Source organism: Phaseolus vulgaris, chromosome 1 (assembly GCF_051622355.1).
Source record: "Phaseolus vulgaris cultivar YP4 chromosome 1, ASM5162235v1, whole genome shotgun sequence".
Taxonomy (NCBI): Eukaryota; Viridiplantae; Streptophyta; class Magnoliopsida; order Fabales; family Fabaceae; genus Phaseolus; species Phaseolus vulgaris.
Window position 1 is genome coordinate 47067917 of NC_143498.1, and position 19858 is coordinate 47087774.

Sequence of the window (19858 nt, forward strand, 5' to 3'; positions counted from 1 at the left end):
AAAATTATTTAAAAATATATAATGCATTATACTATAATTATTTTTTAATTTGTTTACATGTTTTTTTTTATATTTATAAATTAATTTCTATTAATATATATATATATAGGTAATATTTTATATTTAATTTATTTTGTTATATAACATTAAGATAAATATACCTACCAAACAAGAAAATAAAACAAAAAATTTGTAAGGTATGTTTCAAAGTTAAAAAATTCTTGATAGTCATATGATCAAATATAATGTTAGTAATTTTTTATTATATTTAAGTAAGAGTTCATTTGTTAAAAGTATTAGAAGAGTTAGAATTTGTCTAAACGCGACCCCGTTAAAATTTGTTGAGTTTAAAAAGGTAGACAATGAAACAATATTGAAAATAGAAAATTCAATGAAAAAAAAAAGCTTCCCTACCACTTGTTTCCAATGAAGAAAATTAGATAAACAATGATGTTAACAAAAAATACAAAGGTTCTTTACAAGTTGTTGCTTTCAATATTTAAGCGAGAAAAACTCTTGATTGTGAAATTGTGTTTTATTTCTTAGAACTTTCATCTCATTTAACAAGAAGTCCTTGTTATAAAATGTATTTATTTATGTAACTAATACTTCTAATCTTAGTCAATATGTACCACCAATATAGAATAATTTGAGAGATCTTTTACTTTAAAAAGAAAGAAGTCATGCACAAAACCTTCTCCAACCTATTAAACCCATGGAATCAGAAAGGTGTGACAATTGTTAATGATGGATGGAGTGATCCTCAAAGAAGACCATTTATAAATATTATAGCTATCAATGAGAGTAGATCAATGTTTTTAGAGTCAATAAATGAATTTGGTGAGATAAAAGACACAAATTTTATTGTTAAACACATGAAAGATGCAATTATGGAAGTTGAACAAAAGAAATGTAGTACAAATTATAATTAATAATGAAGTTGGATGTTTTTTTTATCAGCATGAAGTTGAATGTAAGGGAGTGAATATGCCCGTAGAAATAAAATTTTCTTCAATCTTGCATTGAAAAAATATGTCTGAAGCAAACAATATTTATGCAGAAATAAATAATGATATTTATCAATGTGCTTCTATATTAGATATTATTGATAATTCTATCTATTAAAAACTTTATTGTGAAGACATTTTATTAGATATTATTGATAATTCTATCTATTAAAAACTTTATTGTGAGGACATTAAAAGTGTCTTGTTCATTCTTTAAATCCTAGGTAATACATTATGTAATTGAATTATTTTATAACTATATTTTGGTGTGTACATATTATTTATAATATCATAAATTTATAATATTATGTGAATTTATATTTATATATTTTTAATGTTGTAGGTATTATAGTCATAAATGGTTATATGAAGATTTTCAAAAACTTACCCCACATAAATACGTGTGAAACTTATCCAATAATTTTTTTTAAGAGATACTTGAATTATCCGGATGTAAGAATACATAAATAAAATATGCAAACTTTTTTTCAAAAAAACTCCTCAAAATACAAAGAAGAGATTATTAAGATAAAACTAAATTATAAGATATTACAATCAAATTCTTGAAATTATTAACTTATTTCTTGATGAACTAAAATAAAAAATTGTATTTTTCAACGATGAACAAATACAAAAATAAAGTAGTTTACATAAATTACTTTTGTTAAACTTTTTTTTATAAATATTTCTTTTATTTTTTTCACATTACAAAGTATATTAGTTATATATATATATTATTTTTATTTTTATTTTATTATATCCCATATTCTGTAATTTTTGAATTGAACCATATCTCTATATTCCTGTCTATATGTTATCTGTGTCCGTATACATGTTTATGTTTAATAACACACCACTGAGATCATGCATGAAGTACAAATCGCAAGAGGCAAGTTCTGAACTTATCTCTTAGGCTGCACCAACAATGGGTTGCTTAAAGTTTAACATGGTGGAGTGTTAAGACAACTCAGGATTTTGGTTACAAGCGGAACTTTCAAGTATTCCCACTTCTTTACAGCTACATCTCACACACAACTTAGATACCTATGCTCATTTTTTTTGCTTCTATTATCAGGCATATCCAGGGACTCTTTCTTCCGGCACCTCCATACCTTCTTCTCTCACCTTCATAAGTTTTCAAATTTTTAAAAATATCCCTTTATAATATTTCGGATTACATAATCCGGAAGCCATTTTTCAGATGCATGATTATTCTCTGGATTACATAATTCGGAAGTCTTATTTAACTTCTGGATTTCCGGAAGTCTTTTTTCAAATGGCGAATTACATAATCCGAAAACTACTCTATGGGGGTGACACAAGAAGAACAAAAATGTATTTTCATGTTGTGTATGGAGGTGACAGAAGAAGATATGAAGATGCAGGAAGAAACAGTCATATCCAGGTGAAGAAGATATGGAGATGCAAGAAGAAATAGTCATATCCAGGTGAAGAAGATATTTGTTCGTTTGTCCCCCACTCTTGGGGAAGGTAACTTCGACGTTAATAAAATGGCTTCCCTCCCTAATCATGTATCTGGTTTATCAACCCTCCTACCTCCTATAATCCTTATTTTGTGGTATATTTTTTTCATGCCATTTTAATATGTAATGGTCTATATAGACCCTCCCTTTTATTGAATAATAAATAAACAACTTCTCTTGTTAAATAAAATCAGTGTTGTATGAGACTCAAATATAAGTTTCAGACACTTAAGATTTCACCCTATTGTACATTCATGTAAATGAACTACATTTTTATCTTAGCACGAGTCATGATTATAAGAAAAAGACGGATCTTAATTGAGTGAAAAAAAACTAGTATTAACATATGAAGATGATGAAATGTATGTTCCCATTAATATAATCAAATCTACTTATATATTTCATATCAGACACTCCCCTTTGTTATTTAAATGTTCAATTATGAATAAAAAACATTTCCACTTTTCCAAACAATTGTATAATTATCGCATTGATTTAATCTTGCCTACTTTTGAAGATTTCTAGAGAAAATTATAAAAAAGACATTATTTTAAATAAAGAAAAGGAAAAAACCAAGTTAAAATTATTATAATTATTTATAAAAATAGAAAAACTAAACAATTTCACCAATCAAACATGAGTAAATTAATAAAACAATTTCAAGGCTTCGTGTAATTGAGATCGAAGCCGAAAACAAATCCAATGACATAAAGTAGCATTCATCTTACAACATTTCCAAATGCAAGGTTGTTTCCTCCATCTGGAGGGATGTCTGGAAATATATATACAAGGATATTAATTATACTACACTACAACTTATTTATCCCTTGTATCCTCAGCCAAAGCAGATGCTTTGCAGATAGGGCATAATTTCTTCATAGATAACCACTTTTTAATGCAGTTCACATGGTAGTCATGTCCACAAGTTTTAAGTGTTCCAACATCATCCATGTTCTTGTAATCTTCCTGCAATTTTCAGTAAAATTCGTGAGCATCCCATTATTGTTTATCCAAAAACACGTAAAATATTTACCATGAATGGGATAATAAAAACATACCAGACATATTACACAGTTTCCTTCGTCTTGACTTTGCTCAGATGAACAATATATTGTTTCCGTCAAACATTTGGAAAACAAATCCTCAGAGACCCCTGTGTTCACACTGCCAATCCTTTCACCTAGTGCAAGTAGGTCCTGTTCAAACCAATCAAAAAATAATTAGAAATTTTGAGAATACATAATATTATTTGTAACACAAAAAACCTGTAATAAATTTATAATTACCTCGTAACTCATGTTATCTATGTCCATTCTCATTTCTCGGTGCTGATCAAGCATATTCCTGGAAGCATACACCGATCCACGCTCAACAACCAAGATACCCTGAAAGCCAACAAAAAGTACAAGAAAAAAAATGGGTCAGCCAGTACTAGTAAATACCAGAAGGAACAATTTCGCTGTTTCAATGAATAAGTACTGCAACTAGTTCAAAGGAATATATTAAACTAACTTAGATTTGCAAATAAACCAAACATCCTTATTTAAGGTTAACATTGGTTCATAAAAGATGGATTTAGGTTTAATTCAAACTCAACAAATCAGTTCATAAGGTAAGAATTGTCTCTACCTATATACTATAATTTATTAATATCTTTAATCCATATTAATTCTCCAACACACCACCATCTTGAAGAGTGAACATTGGAGCGTAGAAATAAATATTTATAGGTGGTTCAATATCACCCGAATAATAACAAACCTCTCTCTTATATCATCTTAAAAGTGGATTTCAGACTTAACTCAATCCTACATAACCTTATGTAATTTACTTATAATTTTATCATATATAGATCTCCAACATTGATGCACAAGCATAAACATGTCGTCAAAATTCCAGATATTATACAGGTATATTTTTCCATTAATACTGACACAAGAAAAGGAGTTCCTTGAGATACTGGCAAAAGATACCTCCGAGGCAAATCGTTCAGCGAGACCACTCTCCTCCGTCAACGAACGATATCTTTGACTTGAAATTCTTGATCTCCCATTTCTATCACCATTCCGCCAGCCATGGGTGCTCAATGGCCTTGGATGTCTAGAAGAGTAACTTTCAGCTACCATAGGCAATCCTTCATCCAAAGATGTCACATGTCCCATGCGCAAGCTTGAAGAAGCCCTAATTGCTGGAGTGGATCTCTGAGAATAGTTGCTTTGAATTCCCCTAGCAGTCTGAGTTTGATTATTTTGAAAACTTAGAGGGGGAGCAGGATTTCTGCTTGTACCAAAATCATGATGGAAGCACCCAACATCTACAGAAGCATTGCTAACAGTAGCACCACTTCCACCAAGGAAATGACTTGTGTCAAGACCAAAAGCACTTGTATCTGCATTCCAAGTCAGCTTTTTTAAATATAAAGGCAAAGAGAATGGAATGTGTATGTATTGATACTAATATTCATCAACAGGAAACTAACCTGGTAATAAAACCCTTCCATTAGCTGGAGATATGTTCATTTGGCTCCAATCCCTTGTCAATGTAGCAGAAGTCTGACCAGAAACATCCACCAAACTAGAATGGTCTACTGGTGGGAGAGTAGGGTACGAATTGTGTGAATGATTAGTTGATAAATGGGTTCTAGATGGATTGGAATCCAAATCAAGTGCAGGGCGGCTCCTCACATTCCGCAAAGAACCCTCACCCTTTATTGAAAGGCCAGTACCTCTGAATGATGGTGTCATAGTAAAATGATCCCAGGGAATATATTGAGAATCAATATTTGGCTTCTCCTGCCATAATTCCGAAGGTATAGGAACATCAGTTGAACTTCCAGCATTGAAGTATCTACTTGTACTTCCTCTCTCATAGACTGGACAAATTCCAGGGCTCTTACGCTTGTGAGGCCCTTGACCACTTCCCATTGTAAGATCAACAAAACCACTATCAACATGAAATGTCTGTCTGTCATAATTGGAAGAAGGTTGGAGTACGTGATTATCGGACACCGTAAAGAACGCTCCAGCACTAGATGAATGCACAAAATGATCATTAGAAGTGCCTGATGCATCTGGCTGATGAGGAGGTACATCAAGGTTGAGACCTGAGGATGCATATCCATTTGACCTTGTGGAAGAGTTCCAATGAGAGGGGAAAGAAATGCTATCTATAGACATATTGTCCGTAGGATAAATAAAAGAACCATTCTCTGAAGTGCTAGTTCTACCTGCAATAGTGATATGTCTAAATAAGCAATATGGTGCTGATGCAATCAACTAGGTTAGTTTTTCTTTTCTAAAACGGACTAAGAAACCAAATACGAGCAAAAGAGAGGCGCATATAACATTACCAAGGTGCACATAGTGTTGATCAATGTGCATATGATTCCAGTTCTGGTCAGGCTCACCCTCGAACAATGGAGATGTGTTATATACGTGCCTATGACCCATAACTGTCACTTGGAATAGGTGTCAAAATAGATACCGTAGTTGAGTTAGATCTGCAAATAATTCACTACCTGCAAGTCAAAAGAGCATGATGCATCAGAGTTGGAGAAATTGAATATCAAAAACAAAATTTAACAATCAAACACAGCTGCTTCCAAATCACAACATTTGCAAGAGACCAAAGCTTTAACAAGACTGTAGTGTATGCAATAATAATAAAACAAAAGTATAACTATTCCGATTAATGTGTACCATACATATTTCAAATACAAACCTATTGAAATTAATAATTTAAAGTAAATCCAATGCATAACTGAAAGACTTGCCTAGATGCTAAATTCAATGCTGCAGACACTTATAATGACAACTCATTCCGTGTAGAACCATAAGTAAATAGAAGATATGTTGATCAAGCATAGTTGAAAGTGAACCTAATTTATCAGCACATCTTTGGATTAGAGTTTGCAAATTTTATTTTGGTTAAAATTTTGTTTTGGAGTAAGTTACGTTTCCTTAGGATAATGTAAATCAAAAACACTTTGGAATTTGTAACTTCTGAAAAAGATGTGAATATTTTTTAATAAAATATTAAATGGGAGGATATAATACTAAATTTTCAATGTCTTTTTGTCCAAACATATACAAAGTTTTTTTTCCTATACCAGAGGTAACAATTTTGCATGAAGTTGTGTCAAACATGATTGCACTATGTTGTAGTTTTTTTTTAACACAGGCATGCACAGGGGATGGGGAATGGAGAAAAGACATAAGAGACACACATGCATACGAATATGTGAAAAAGGGTATGGTCAGAAATCACAACTCCCACAGATTTTTTTTTATTTTTTTTAAGTAAAAGTTAGTAGTTGTCACCACAAACTGCAAGTAGAGCGTCATGGGCAGGAAGACTAGGAAGAATACTGCTGACAGCACAATATGAGAATAATACCCAGAGATGACATAAGATGTGTACATGATCAGAATACTAGTAGTAACTACAGTTACTTCTGGCCGACCTTTTCTTTTCCACTTCCAGAATATACAATAATACAACAAATTGACATCCACTTCCAAATCTTTAAAAAAATTCCATCAATTTGACATTTCTATTCAATATATTCTAGCCTTACACAATGACCCCCGGCTGAACTATTTAATTTTCCTGAGTAAAAAAAACTATTCCATATATATGCTTAAATTGAAGCATAATAATGGCCAATCAAATTTGGCAAAAGGAAGAGAAACAACTCAAGCAATTAATTCAGGAGGGAAGGAAGGAATTCATAATCAATCTAAAGAACTAGCCTCTAAACACTAAATACTTGATACTCATGGTATCCTTAACCGTGAATCAACTGCCCCAAAAATGTTCACTCACTTGAAGCCACCCATGCCTCTATCCACTGATACAGAAGGAGCACCTTCTAGTCTGAGGCAGAAAACAAAGAGGACGCAAAAAAAATAAACATAAGAGAAAAACAATGACAGCTGAGATTTAAATTAGACGATGGATCCTCATGAATGTCAGAAAGAGTTAGGATAGACTAGATAAAAAGAGGAAGGATTGAAAAGTAGGATGACTAACAAATCAGATATTACCTGGGTAAGGTTTAGCAAGTGTTAGAAGGTGTTAGCATTTTCTAATCTCTTCCTGCACTTTGAAATAATTATCAACAATACACAAGCATTGAGCACATAAGGAAATACTCCTATCTAAGCCCTCTAAACAGTAAACAAGACAAGACCAAAGAAACATAAACAAAATTAAATAAATCACAGTAACTAAAAAAAAACACAGAATATTTCACTCCACAACCTCTTTTCTTGGGAAAAACATACAAGGCAATTTAGAGTGAAATTTGCTTGAAGAACAAAAATTAACATTTTTTCGAAGGAGAAAGAAAGAGAGAAACACAGAGAGATGTATGACTAAAACCTTAGCAGAAAGGTAGAGGAAATCATTGATGAAAACATATAAAACAATCCGATAGAAAACGTTTACTACTAGACAGTACTTTTACAACGAGAAATATCACTGAAGAGAATATTATATTGGCAAAACTGTAAACTTTAGCATTAATTGATATTATATTAAATAAAAAATATAAATTCATTCATTTATAAACAGAAATTCAAAAGAATCAAAACCAAGCTTCCTCAGGAAAACCAGAAAAAGCATCACAAAATTTGTTACCTTTAATAAACCATGATAAATCAAATAAACTTGTTTAAAAGAGCTTGGCAACTGAATGTCAACATGCATATTATGATTGTATAAATCAGTGATCTCACATGTTTGGTTATGCTTAATTCTATTCTACACAAAAAATAGCCTTTTAGTGGAAAGCTCTGTCTTGAGCATTTTTTATTATTATAAGCTCTTGTTAACACAGACAAATCCAAAAACACTACACTGCAAAGATGATAAAAACTCAATGGAGAAATATTATTAAACTGTAAATTATTGAAGACGTCAAACATCAGAAAATAATATATTAGACAAGCCACACTTAATTTTAAACTTTAGTTTCAGATTTCTTTAGAATCCAAACACTAAATTATATCGAAAAATCAAAACAGAGAATCAGTCATTATGCTTTCAAAATGTGAAGATTTCACTGTTAACTAATATTCTACATGATATTTTATATTCATCTTTCAAGCTATATCTTGGGGTATATTGGGGCTTTGTATAAAAAAAATGGAAATTTTCAAATAAGAGGACTCGCTTAATTTTAAACTTTAGTTTCAGATTTCTTTAGAATCCAAACACTAAATTATATCGAAACATCAAAACAGAGAATCAGTCATTATGCTTTCAAAGTGTGAAGATTTCACTGTTAACTAATATTCTACATGCTATTTTATGTTCATCTTTCAAGCTATATCTTGGGGTATATTGGGGCTTTCAATAAAAAAAAATGGAAATTTTCAAATAAGTACAAAAGCTTCAAAGACAGTAGTACGGGCTATCTCCGCATAGAAGTGTTTTGTTTACCAAAAATAGTATTAACAATTGAAACTCCTTGCTATATCCAATTCTAACCAAACTCAATTGTTTCTCTGGTTAAGACCATCCATTGCCCAGTAAAGCATGACATCTAAAAATTAGGATGTGCAGGCTTTAACATGGAAGTAAAACATTTTCCATTGCCCTTAACTAGGTGAAGCAAAAGGAAGAGTGCCTGCAATCTTATTAGGCTATCAACACCTTGACATTACTTTCATATAAATCCAGAACATTTATAATCATGAGTGAAGATGATGTAACCAACTCATGCCTATCAAACAGCTTCCATGTCAACAAACTCATAGGTTCCCGTCAAAATAAAGATTTGTCCAGTATTACACCAATCCCAACCATGAATTGTTGCATTATTGGAGAAACCAACTTTTCCCAGAACTAGAAAGCTGAACTGACAGAGGGCAGTCTATGTCAATTAAGAGAGTATACATATCACTATAGAAGCCTCCTCCATCTATGGTATGCCCTACTGGTTCAACATTGCAGTCTCCATAATGCATGTTAATGTGTTGTGAGTGCTCTATGAAATTTGTACTTCTTTACTCATTATATCATCCCCACTAAACAGAACCACTTCCATTGCAGATTCCATATTAAGAGAACAAGCATTCGACAAGAAATTTTAGAAGTTATGGGCAGATAGTACTGAGGTTTACTGACATCCATACTTTAGCACCTCAGAGAGCACCAATTAGAACAATAACAATGGTATATGAAAAGTTCGATCCTCCCTAAATTTCCTGTAACAGCTCACAGTGACAGCTTGCATCGCTAAACATTGGATGTGACCAGTCTATTAGTATTGCCACAATATCCTCAGAACAATAGCTAGGGCATTTCATGCTAAACAACCAAACAATCCCAGAAGAAGGATGACCATGACCTAAAAGGACATGATGTAGCTGTACAAGGCCTACACATTTCTTCCTAACTGATATTCTTTGGCACAATATACCTTCTTCCTATATGAAAGTTGGCATACAGCTCTCCATAACTGCGGCATATAATGCTAATATGTCCTGAGTATATTGAAAATGCCAAAGTTGTCACTCATCAGTTCTATAGTCTCCCCATTAATCCAAGATTGAAAAGGACCTATAACACCATCTGCAATTCAGACAATGTAATGGAATATACCAAATCAAGAAATCACCCCCTTCTGTAACCTGCACATTGCAAAGGCAAAACCAATGTTTTGCCTAAAATATAATGATAATAATAATAAAAGTAATAACAAATTTAAAGTTTAAACCCACAGGTATAAGTGTGTGCTAGTGTGTATAAATAAACATTATTTAAAGGTTCTATGAAGGATTAATTATTATTAAAGAAGGTGGGAAAGAGAGGCAATGAAGGAGAATTTCCAATGGAAGTGCATCTCACCCGAACATGTAGAAATAATAATGTAGAATACACCAACAGCACCAAGAAACCTGCAAAACAAAAAACATCAGAACCTAATCGATTATAAGGAAATCAGACAAAAAGCAGACCAACAATATCTGACAAAGCATCCGATATACAAAACTGTAATCATCAACAAACAATTACTATACAGCATGTTAGTTTAAGTTGCAAAGACAAATATCAAAATGTAAAAAATAGAAAAGTATATAGATAAAACCATTATACTATAAGATAGGAACGGCGCGCCTGATGACTATAAAGACAACAAAACATGAGAAAAACACAGCGGGAGAAGTTTTTTCCATTCTTACACAAGGCAAGGGAGGAAGTCGTAACTAAAAATCGGGACATAAGCAAATGCAAGTAAAACGGCGTACATCATGTGGTACAAGCAAATATCAATGATTCATCGTTTTATCCCTTCTTCTATGAAGAGATATTTAGCGAGAAAGCTTTCTGCGATGTCTATCCATCATCAAGCAGCCAAAACAGACATAAAGGGTGATTTAGGCCCAGATTGGATTATCATCTCCATAAGCACTTGTACAAGAAGAAAAAAAGAAAGTGAAATGAATTAAACTTCTCCCATAAGATCAATTTATGCACCTCGACTTTATGAGAAGTTGGATGAGAGAACTTCTATGAAAGTTAAGTACATATGTCAATTTTAAAGAGAAACCCAGTGTATTTTTTCTTCTCATATAAGTGATAGTAAAGAAGTTCATCCAAACAGGGTAACCCGCAGCACTTCAAATAGGTTCAACATAACTAAATGCAGCAGCCATGAACCATAAACAACGAAAAAATCTACTACCACGATAAGATTCTTTAACGAGAGGTTCATAATCACACGGCTTCCAAAGATAATAGCTATGTCATCTCACCACATTCGAGAATATACGTTTTTTTCTTCATTTTTACTTTTACATATACTACAAGAAGTGGATATAGATACATCACATATAAATGTTACGATGAACTCACGATGATTCTACCAACCTCACCAGACACTTGATATGCTTCTGTCACGCAAGCCAGGGAAACGCGAAACACAAAAAACCAGAAAAAACAAGTCAAATTAAAAAAAGAAATCGTTAAACCGTATAATTTCCCAAGGGAAGTTCAAAAACCTCAACCCTAACGAACAATCTGAGGATCAGCAGCATCATAAAAAGACAAACACGTGGCAGAAACAAAACAACGCACAAACGCGGAATACTGAAAAATCGGCTTGAAGATGCATCAGAAGCAAATCAAGAGGACTAGAAAAAACGACGAGAAGGAAGGATGAGGCGAGTGCATACCGAAAAGAAAAGACGGAGAAAGCGTATGATCGTGAACAAGATTCTGACAGAGGGAGGGAAATGAAGGTGAGAATATGGAATTTGTAAAGGAGAGTTTAGGAATCGGAGAGGAAACGGCGGCGTTTGAGTGAGGATCGAAAAAACGGAAGGTGAGAGAGTTGCAGAGAAGAAGGAGAATAAGAAGAAAGGTGTAAGGGGGTTTGTTTGTTTGTTTGTTGAGAGAAGGAGACAACGAAATAAAGCGGTAGCAGCAATAAGAAAGAAAAACAAGAGGAGGAGAAATTCCCTTTCTCTCCACCACCACGTTTCTTACCAGTTACCGACGCATTCAGTATGCTATGCTTCTATTAACTCCCTCATTCATTGATGTTCAAAATTAGTTTAGTTTTTTCAGTTCCTCTTTCTTAAACCAATCACCAATTAATGCTTCTTCAGGTTCGGTTTGAAAAAAAATATTGTAATAAAGTTTAACATTTTCCATCACTAGTGAAAAGGCTTAACTGAAAATTTGGTTTGGATTTTTTTTTAAAAATAAAATAATTATAATTTAATTATTGACTTAATTAAATTGCTATTCCTCATAATATAGAGTGTTTTGTCCTATTTTATTATTTTCTGGTTTTCGTTTTTTTTTTCTTCATCGACTCTTTAATGATAATATTATGATGTTATGATGACATCATCAATAAGATTGTTAATATTGTAATATATTTATAAATATAAATAAATAAATAATATTTTAATTGTGGAAATTCAAATAAAAAACATCATTTCAATGTACAATTGTAGAGAGAAATTATATATTAAAAGAATTGTCAACTACTATAAATTTTTTGTGTTGTCAACTTGTTATTTATTTTTTACAAAATGGGAGAATGGTACGAGGTCTGAGGTTATTTACATCTTTAACAATGAAAAGTTCCAGGTTTACACATATGTTAGATCTTCGTTTTTTTTAAAAGGTTTTCTATTTTCAAAATTTATTATTTACACACGAAATTATATAACTCAATTTAGAGTGTAATTTTGTTTCAACTTCACTTGTTTTACAAATTTATTTTTAAGCTGATTCGTCACTTATTTCCAACAACTAAAAGTTAATATTAATAAATAATTGTCTAGGTAAAGGAAAATTTATATTTAATCGTCTATTGTAAAGTTTTGCTAATAATGATAAATATTATGATAGTTAAATAATATGAAGAAAAAAAATATAAATTGCTAATGTTAAAATGATTGATTTAAACAGTTTTAAATAAATTAATAGAGGCAGTACAAATATAATAATAATATTTAAATATGTTTTTTTTAATTCCTACAAATATTAAAATAATTACATACTGGGTATTAAGAATATTGACATGTTTTTTGGTTCAAATTATTGGGGACATGGCATGACGACAAAATGCTTTATCTCTTATTAAAAAAACTTAAAGCATTTAACTCAAAAAAGTAAAATCCTCTTGTTGAATCCCCTCTTTCTTTTCATCATAATGTGAATGATAATATAAACGGAAGAAAGAAGAAACGCACATTTTAACTTTAAAATTGACAAAAATAATGGACCTTGTTCACAGAGAATAGTCCAACAGTGAGAATATATGCATTAGTTTGGGTTTGGCTTATGCCTCCATTGAAAATATCTCTATAAGAAGCATTAATCAGAACTTACTTTTTGGTTAGCGAATTTGGAATGTGCTTAGTGGAATACGAATTTAGTTTATCAAACAAAGAGGGGAACATAGTTGAGTTTTTTTACCTATAATCTCAACAAAACACCCCAAAAACTACTAAAGATGCGTGTCTAGTTTCTTTACTTTGAAAAACAAATGCATTTTTTATATGTTAGCCACACCATCATTATTTACTCTGTATTTGTCAGTGGCTAGCGTATATTATTGACCCAATCCTTTAGCTACTTTAGCATTAACTAAAGTTTAGAATGACTAAAATTCAGTAATTGTTGTGGGGACTACTAACTCTTTCTACTAAATTCAGTGATTAATTTTAAATATTGAAATATCTAGTATCTTAGAAGAAGAAAAAGACTATCAATGACACCATTTCTGAATTAGTTTAATAACAAAAAAAATAGTTAACTAACACAAACCCATAAATCATTGAAACATCACTCATGTTGTGTAATGTAATGATGAACATAAGTCGTTCATAGACTTCTTCTTTTTTTCTCTCTCAATAGCATTGGGTATTATTTTTCTCAATAGCATCATTTCAACTTTATTTTCCTTAACAACACTCATTTGTCCCAAGTAAAGATTTGATTTCCAAAAAAATCAAATTCTCGCCTTTATTTTTTATTTATAAAAAAAAATTCTTTTAGGCACTCTTTGTTTTCAGGTGTGACCAAGGAGGAGGGAGGGGCGAGCAGGTGGAATTATGTTTGGATCGGTTAATTTGAATGCGGGGGCGTGGATGGAAAAGCGAGTGGGAAGTTTTTCTCCTCCTCACAAAAGTGAGAAGGTAGCAAAGACCATTCATACACATAGCATTTTACTTTCGTATCCTTTGTGCACATGTGAATGAGTTTACTGTGGTGCAGTTCTGAGTCAATGACTTTTCTTTTCATTAGAGTGTCCAGTGCTACCAATTGCAGAAGAATCTTGACCAAAATGGTAGACCCGTGAATGTGAAAGAAGTTGTGTTTGCTATAAATGAGATTAGATTTGATTGTTGTGTTGTGCCCAGAACAAGAAAACGAGAGAGAACTGGTTTGAGCAAGATGAAACTCACTGGTTTGTCTCCATTTTTTTCCAAAATCGATTTTCTTATCATTGTAGATGTTGTAGAATCGATTTTCTTATCTTTGTACATGCTGTAGAATCGATTTTCCATATGGTTGGATGGTGCATAATCGATTTTACATTTTTCCAAAAGATGCAGAATCAATTTTCTATAGAAGTGATTTGGGAGAATCGATTATGTGGCTTTTGAAGGTAGAAGGAGAATTGATTCTCCCTTATGTGATGTTGGATTCTGTTTGGTTTTCGAATAAATTTTGAGAGTATTTTTTTTATGATAATAAACAAGAGTGTGTTTTTGAAAAATTTAATTTTGACTTTTTCCAAAATTCTTCGCATAGATAAGTAACTAATTTTCAAGAACATTCAATTATCATATAATTAATTTTGAATCAACATTAATATGTTAAAATTGAAAATTAACTAAAAGTTTGAAATTATATTTTTCACTCATCTCCAAACGACATTTTTCTGTTCCTGTTCATTATCACCATAAAAAAATACTCTTAAAATTCAATTTCCTGAAAACCAAATTTTAAAAGCATCTTTTCCGCAAATAAAAAATAAAGGTGAGAATTCAGTTTTATAACCAAATTCTCACCATAGCACAAATCAATGTTATCGAGGGAAATAAAGTGCAAAATAGTGTTATTTTGAGGAAAATCATACCCAAATCAGTGCCATTAAAGGAAAAAAAATCTCGATCATATTGTTTTTATATTATATTTTGACACAAATCATGAGTAGATTAGATCTATAGATGGTGAGTAGTTTGGGAGTAGGTGGTGAACTTCAATTTCCAATCCAAACCTCATGAACACTACTTCTTGGAGTTGACGTGGTTTTGTGCCTTGACAAGAACAAATTGGTACAGGATCATGGCTACGACCAGGATCTAAAGGCAATGTAGATAAATTTCTCTATGTTGATCATTAAGTATAATTGTAAGGGAGAGGTTGAAAGCTATGACTTATTATTCAAGTGGTGGATGCCTCTCTTTCTTGTTGGAAAAACAATGTATGCTTCTTCTTTTTTCCATGCCAATGACTTTTGCGAGACTTTAGACTTAATTAAAGTGATGGTTGAGATTTGAGAGTGAAAGAGTGATTAGCGCAAAGAAGAAGATGCAAAACTTAGAAATTCTGGGATTGGGTCCTAGAAAATTTATGTCTGCAAAATAATTAGCCTCTTGTTTCTGTGGTCATATCAAAAAGTATATCATGAAACAAACGTCTTCTAAATCTATGAAATTTCTCTTTTTCATTTCTCAAATCAAACAAAATGTGTTTTTTTTTAATATTTTGATGTTGCGTCCCCTATTTTGATGAATTCAAAGAAAGAAGGGCAATGATTGAACCATAAATTTCACTTATAATTGGTCTTGCAAATCCTTTTTTTAGGTAAAAAGTCAATAATTTGCTTGACCCACGAAATAAAATCCTAACTTTTTGAGTTCAAGAATCATGTCGAATATATTAAACTTGTATAAAAAGGATATGAAGTTGTACTTTTAAATTAGTTCAAGTTTATTCACGTGCGAAGGAGATGTGCGTGTGGGTAGGTGAGTAAGCGAACTAATATATTTTATTTTATTTTTTATTTAGATATGTTATTAATATAATAAAAAATATTACTCCCTCTAAATCATAGGAATAAATTGTATTTATACATTTATACTACGCAATGAGAATTTTTAAAAAATTGTGACGGAAACTGTCCCAATTATTTACACTAGATTCATGACATTCATTATGAAATTTGGTAGTGGTGGTAACAAAGATATCTTGAAAATTCCATCCAGTGAAATAAGTGCACGTTTGAATAATTATTTCTAAAACAATATTTTGAAACGTCAAACTTACTTTTGAATAAGGATGATCTTGGTGTCTTTTAGCTTTCCTGTGCATAGATGATGCAAAGCAAAATAGGAAGTGTAAAAGGAAAAAAAAATGAGAAAGAATTGGTGTTGTTTAGATTAAGTGAAAGAAAATGAAAATGACAGAAAAATAATAAGTGAAAAGTAAAAAAATAACGTGATTTTATTTTAAAGAAAATATAAAAAAATCTAATTTAAATATTTAAATGATTTTTTTAAACTCAATTTTTGGTTGGATTTGTATTGGGAATGAGTACATAACTGATGATAAATTAACTGTAAACAAACAATTATGATCCGTTTAATAGTTTAGTTTGACTTTAACTAACTGATATAATTGATTATGTTAAATTTATAATTAATTATGTAACGATAATATATATAAAGAAATAAATAAATGTCTTTGACCTATGCAATATATTGGATAGGTTATTTGATTATTAATTCAAGGAAGTTTAGGTTAGTTGATTTGGTATTTCCAACTATTTGAATTTGATAATGAATGTGTTGAAGAGTTGATATTATAGTTAATCAAGTGTTTGAATTGTAATATTAATGTTTTAAGTCTTGTAAGTAAGTTTTCGTCATAAATGAGATATAAAAGTGTCTTGAGCCTTCATTTAAATGTTTAGATTTATTTTATTTTTTTTATCAGCAAAGAATTAATTTAAATTAAGGGGATACAAGAGGGGTATCACAACCCTTTACACAACCCAAACCCTATTTTCTACTCACGCTCAGAGATCACCACTACATTTCTAAGACGACAATGATGCACAACTTCGGCGATCCCCGACTACACAAGCACAGATACCGCCTATTCACCGACCGACGATCATGTTGGTCACGGTGATGATGCATACCTTCGGCGACCACCGACTACGCAATGCTTTATCGACTGACGATCATATTGGCCTTCCACGTGTCCTCATCCACATCGCCCCTCACTTCCAATGACCTTCTGTTCTTCAAGGACGGCGATGATTCACAAATTCGGCGATGATTCATAAATGTTTAGATATGTTATAGTTGATTGAAAAGTGTTTTAATAAATTAATACATTTTTAAGCTTGTTGGATTTATAAAATAGAACATTTTAATTGATTAAATTTTCATTCTAAAAAACAAAAATTATTTATAAAGCCTACCAAAACACAATGTTAATATTTAAAATCACTAAAAGAATAAATTTAAGTGATTTTATCTAACTAATATATCATTTTGACTTGACCTACATTTTCTAAAACTTCACATAACTTTGTTTTAACTAATTAAAAGTTGTTTTAATTGACTAAACTATCATAGGTGCGAAGTTAAGCTTTTTACCCTTTTTAAGCACAAATTAAATTAAAGTCTAATATACATTAATTTTTTAAAAACAATTTGAACAAAAACTTTTCTCTTTAAAAACATTTTCATGAAACTTTTCTACTATAATCATGTCATCAAGTTCATAGTTTGATATTCTTAAGCACTAATGACTCTCCTTTTATAAGGTAAAAATTTATAGTGATAGTATTTTTTTATTGTTTGAGTTTTCTTATGATAGAGTTTAGGACAAAAAAAAATTGTAAGTAATATTGTAGAGTTCAAGATATTGGTTTGTTTGTGATAAAAATTCTTAAATGGTAGTAGGATATTTTGTAAAGTTCAAGATTACTTACAATATTACTTAAAATATTGTCATAATTTTAACCACACATCTAGCTAGGAATATAGGTAATCTAATTGTGTAAATGGAGATGATTTCATCCTTCAAACAAACAATACAATATATTGGAATTTTTTAATTATATTTTTTGTATTTTTATTTTAATATTTTTACTTATGTAATAAATTTAAAGAAAAGATTAGGCAAACTAATTTATTTTACTGTGTTTGTAATTTCACAAGTTAATGAGTTCCTATGTTAGTTGTAAATATGATAACCATAGTAACAACCATTAATGACTACAATAATTGTCCTACAAGGAAAATTGAGGTTGTTGGCATCAATGCAACAAAAACAGAGAGAAAATCTACAAAATGAGAGCAATAAATGTGAACACTTTCTTAGAGGAATTTTACCTCAATTGAGTGAAATTATTTGCAATTTATAAATGAACCACCACTGGTAGCTCAGAGAATGCAATTCACTCTTTGCCTAACAAAATAACGAGTATCTCTTGATCAAATTTCTTTTAACAAATATGAAAAAAAAAATTAACTTTAATTGTAATCTATAATTGTAACTCCCATAATTTACATATAACTATTACAATATCAGTTCTACCAGTTTCTATACAAACTTGGAGTTTTTCAAAATATTCCTAATACATTATTAGGATTTATAGAAATACAAATATTTACATATCCACAACTCAAAATAAAACTCTGAAACCTCTAAGACTCTCCTGCACCTGTATAATCATCTGTTCGTGTACATAGTACCGTCATTGCAGTTTAAACACAGCAAGAAAAGCAAGGGTAAGCTAGTGAAAACAAAATTTTATAATATACACAATTAAATCAAAAGAGAAAACCAAATTACATGATCAATTTCTCAAATTATTCAATTTTCTTCAAATCTCAACAATAAACAATCACATAGATCTCACATGGATCTACACATCCAGAATATTCAACAAACAACGTCTTCCGGAAGACCCGTATTAAGTAAGTCCTACCAGAGACTAACACTTGATCCAAAGATTACCAACAGAAAGGATCAGGGTAAGGATCAGGGTAAGTTCAATACAACCCAAATCGTGCATCCAAAGATTACCACATAGGCATCAATACTTAATACACAACAAACATCAGTCCATACATTATCCCAAATGTATGAATTCAATTCCATACCATTCTGTCATACAATATCATTCAAAAAGTTATCCACAATATTCAAAAGTTTATTTGACATAAAAACTAACACTTTAATACTAAATCATCAAAACCCAATATTTCCACAAATTTAAATAATATATAAACAAACAACCCAATATAAATAAACACACAACATCCCTGCAAGAGAAATTGAATATTGGGACCACATCCCTTCCGCATTCAGATCTTCTATCCTAGGCTGCTATTAAAAATTAAATTTAGCTTCCCTTACCTCAATTGCTTGCTTTCCAAGCAACTTTTAGAATTTTATTCCCCATCGTTTGGATAAGCTTCAAGATTTACGGGTCTAATGCAAATTATCTAAACAGAACAAAATTTCAGTATATAATAGAATAAGTTGAGAGGATTAAACTTCTCACCTGACCCCACCAAGATTGATGACTAAATTCTAAGAAAAAACAGAGAACAAAGGATATTTAGAGTAAAAATGAACTTACTCCGTTTGAAATCAGATCGGGTATAAATGTTTCTTAACTCCTCAGCTACAACGTGGTATGATCAGATTCTAAAATAGATGAAGATTGAGAGAAAAATTAAGAGAGAAGAAGAAAAAAAGAATATGGAGAGAGAATGAAAGAAGAAAAATGAAGGCACATGGCTATGTAAAAAAAAGCTACTGTTACAATAATTCCATGAAATTTAAACATAAAATTGTAATTTAAAA

General features: G+C 31.1%; 1 protein-coding gene across 14 annotated transcripts; it reads right to left on the reverse strand.

The window, feature by feature from the left end:
- Positions 1-3148: 3148 nt before the first annotated feature.
- LOC137814440 (RING/U-box superfamily protein) lies at positions 3149-12066 on the reverse strand. 14 transcript variants are annotated; one of them, XM_068617187.2, is made up of 10 exons: positions 11674-12008; positions 10346-10395; positions 7537-10069; positions 7316-7366; positions 5841-6008; positions 4971-5717; positions 4465-4880; positions 3778-3876; positions 3550-3687; positions 3149-3457 (listed from the first exon to the last, which is right to left on the reverse strand). In XM_068617187.2, exons 5-10 carry the CDS (start codon positions 5938-5940, stop codon positions 3308-3310), a joined length of 1650 nt encoding a protein of 549 aa, XP_068473288.1. In that variant the 5' UTR covers positions 5941-6008; positions 7316-7366; positions 7537-10069; positions 10346-10395; positions 11674-12008; the 3' UTR covers positions 3149-3307. The 14 variants fall into 14 exon arrangements, with proteins under 14 accessions (XP_068473288.1, XP_068473294.1, XP_068473286.1 ...); XM_068617193.2 differs by having other exon boundaries at positions 7537-7588; positions 11674-11988; XM_068617185.2 differs by having other exon boundaries at positions 7537-10128; positions 11674-11988.
- Between the last annotated feature and the right edge of the window lie 7792 nt (positions 12067-19858).

What these genes read in the sequence shown, in the direction of transcription:
- LOC137814440 (XM_068617196.2), bottom strand. Translation starts at nt 5,940, where the DNA reads ATGGGTCATAGGCACGTATATAACACATCTCCATTGTTCGAGGGTGAG. An exon ending in CTGAACGATTTGCCTCGGAG is followed by an intron (nt 3,877 to 4,464) that starts GTATCTTTTGCC and finishes GTTGGCTTTCAG; the next exon opens with GGTATCTTGGTTGTTGAGCG. An exon ending in TAGATAACATGAGTTACGAG is followed by an intron (nt 3,688 to 3,777) that starts GTAATTATAAAT and finishes TGGTTTGAACAG; the next exon opens with GACCTACTTGCACTAGGTGA.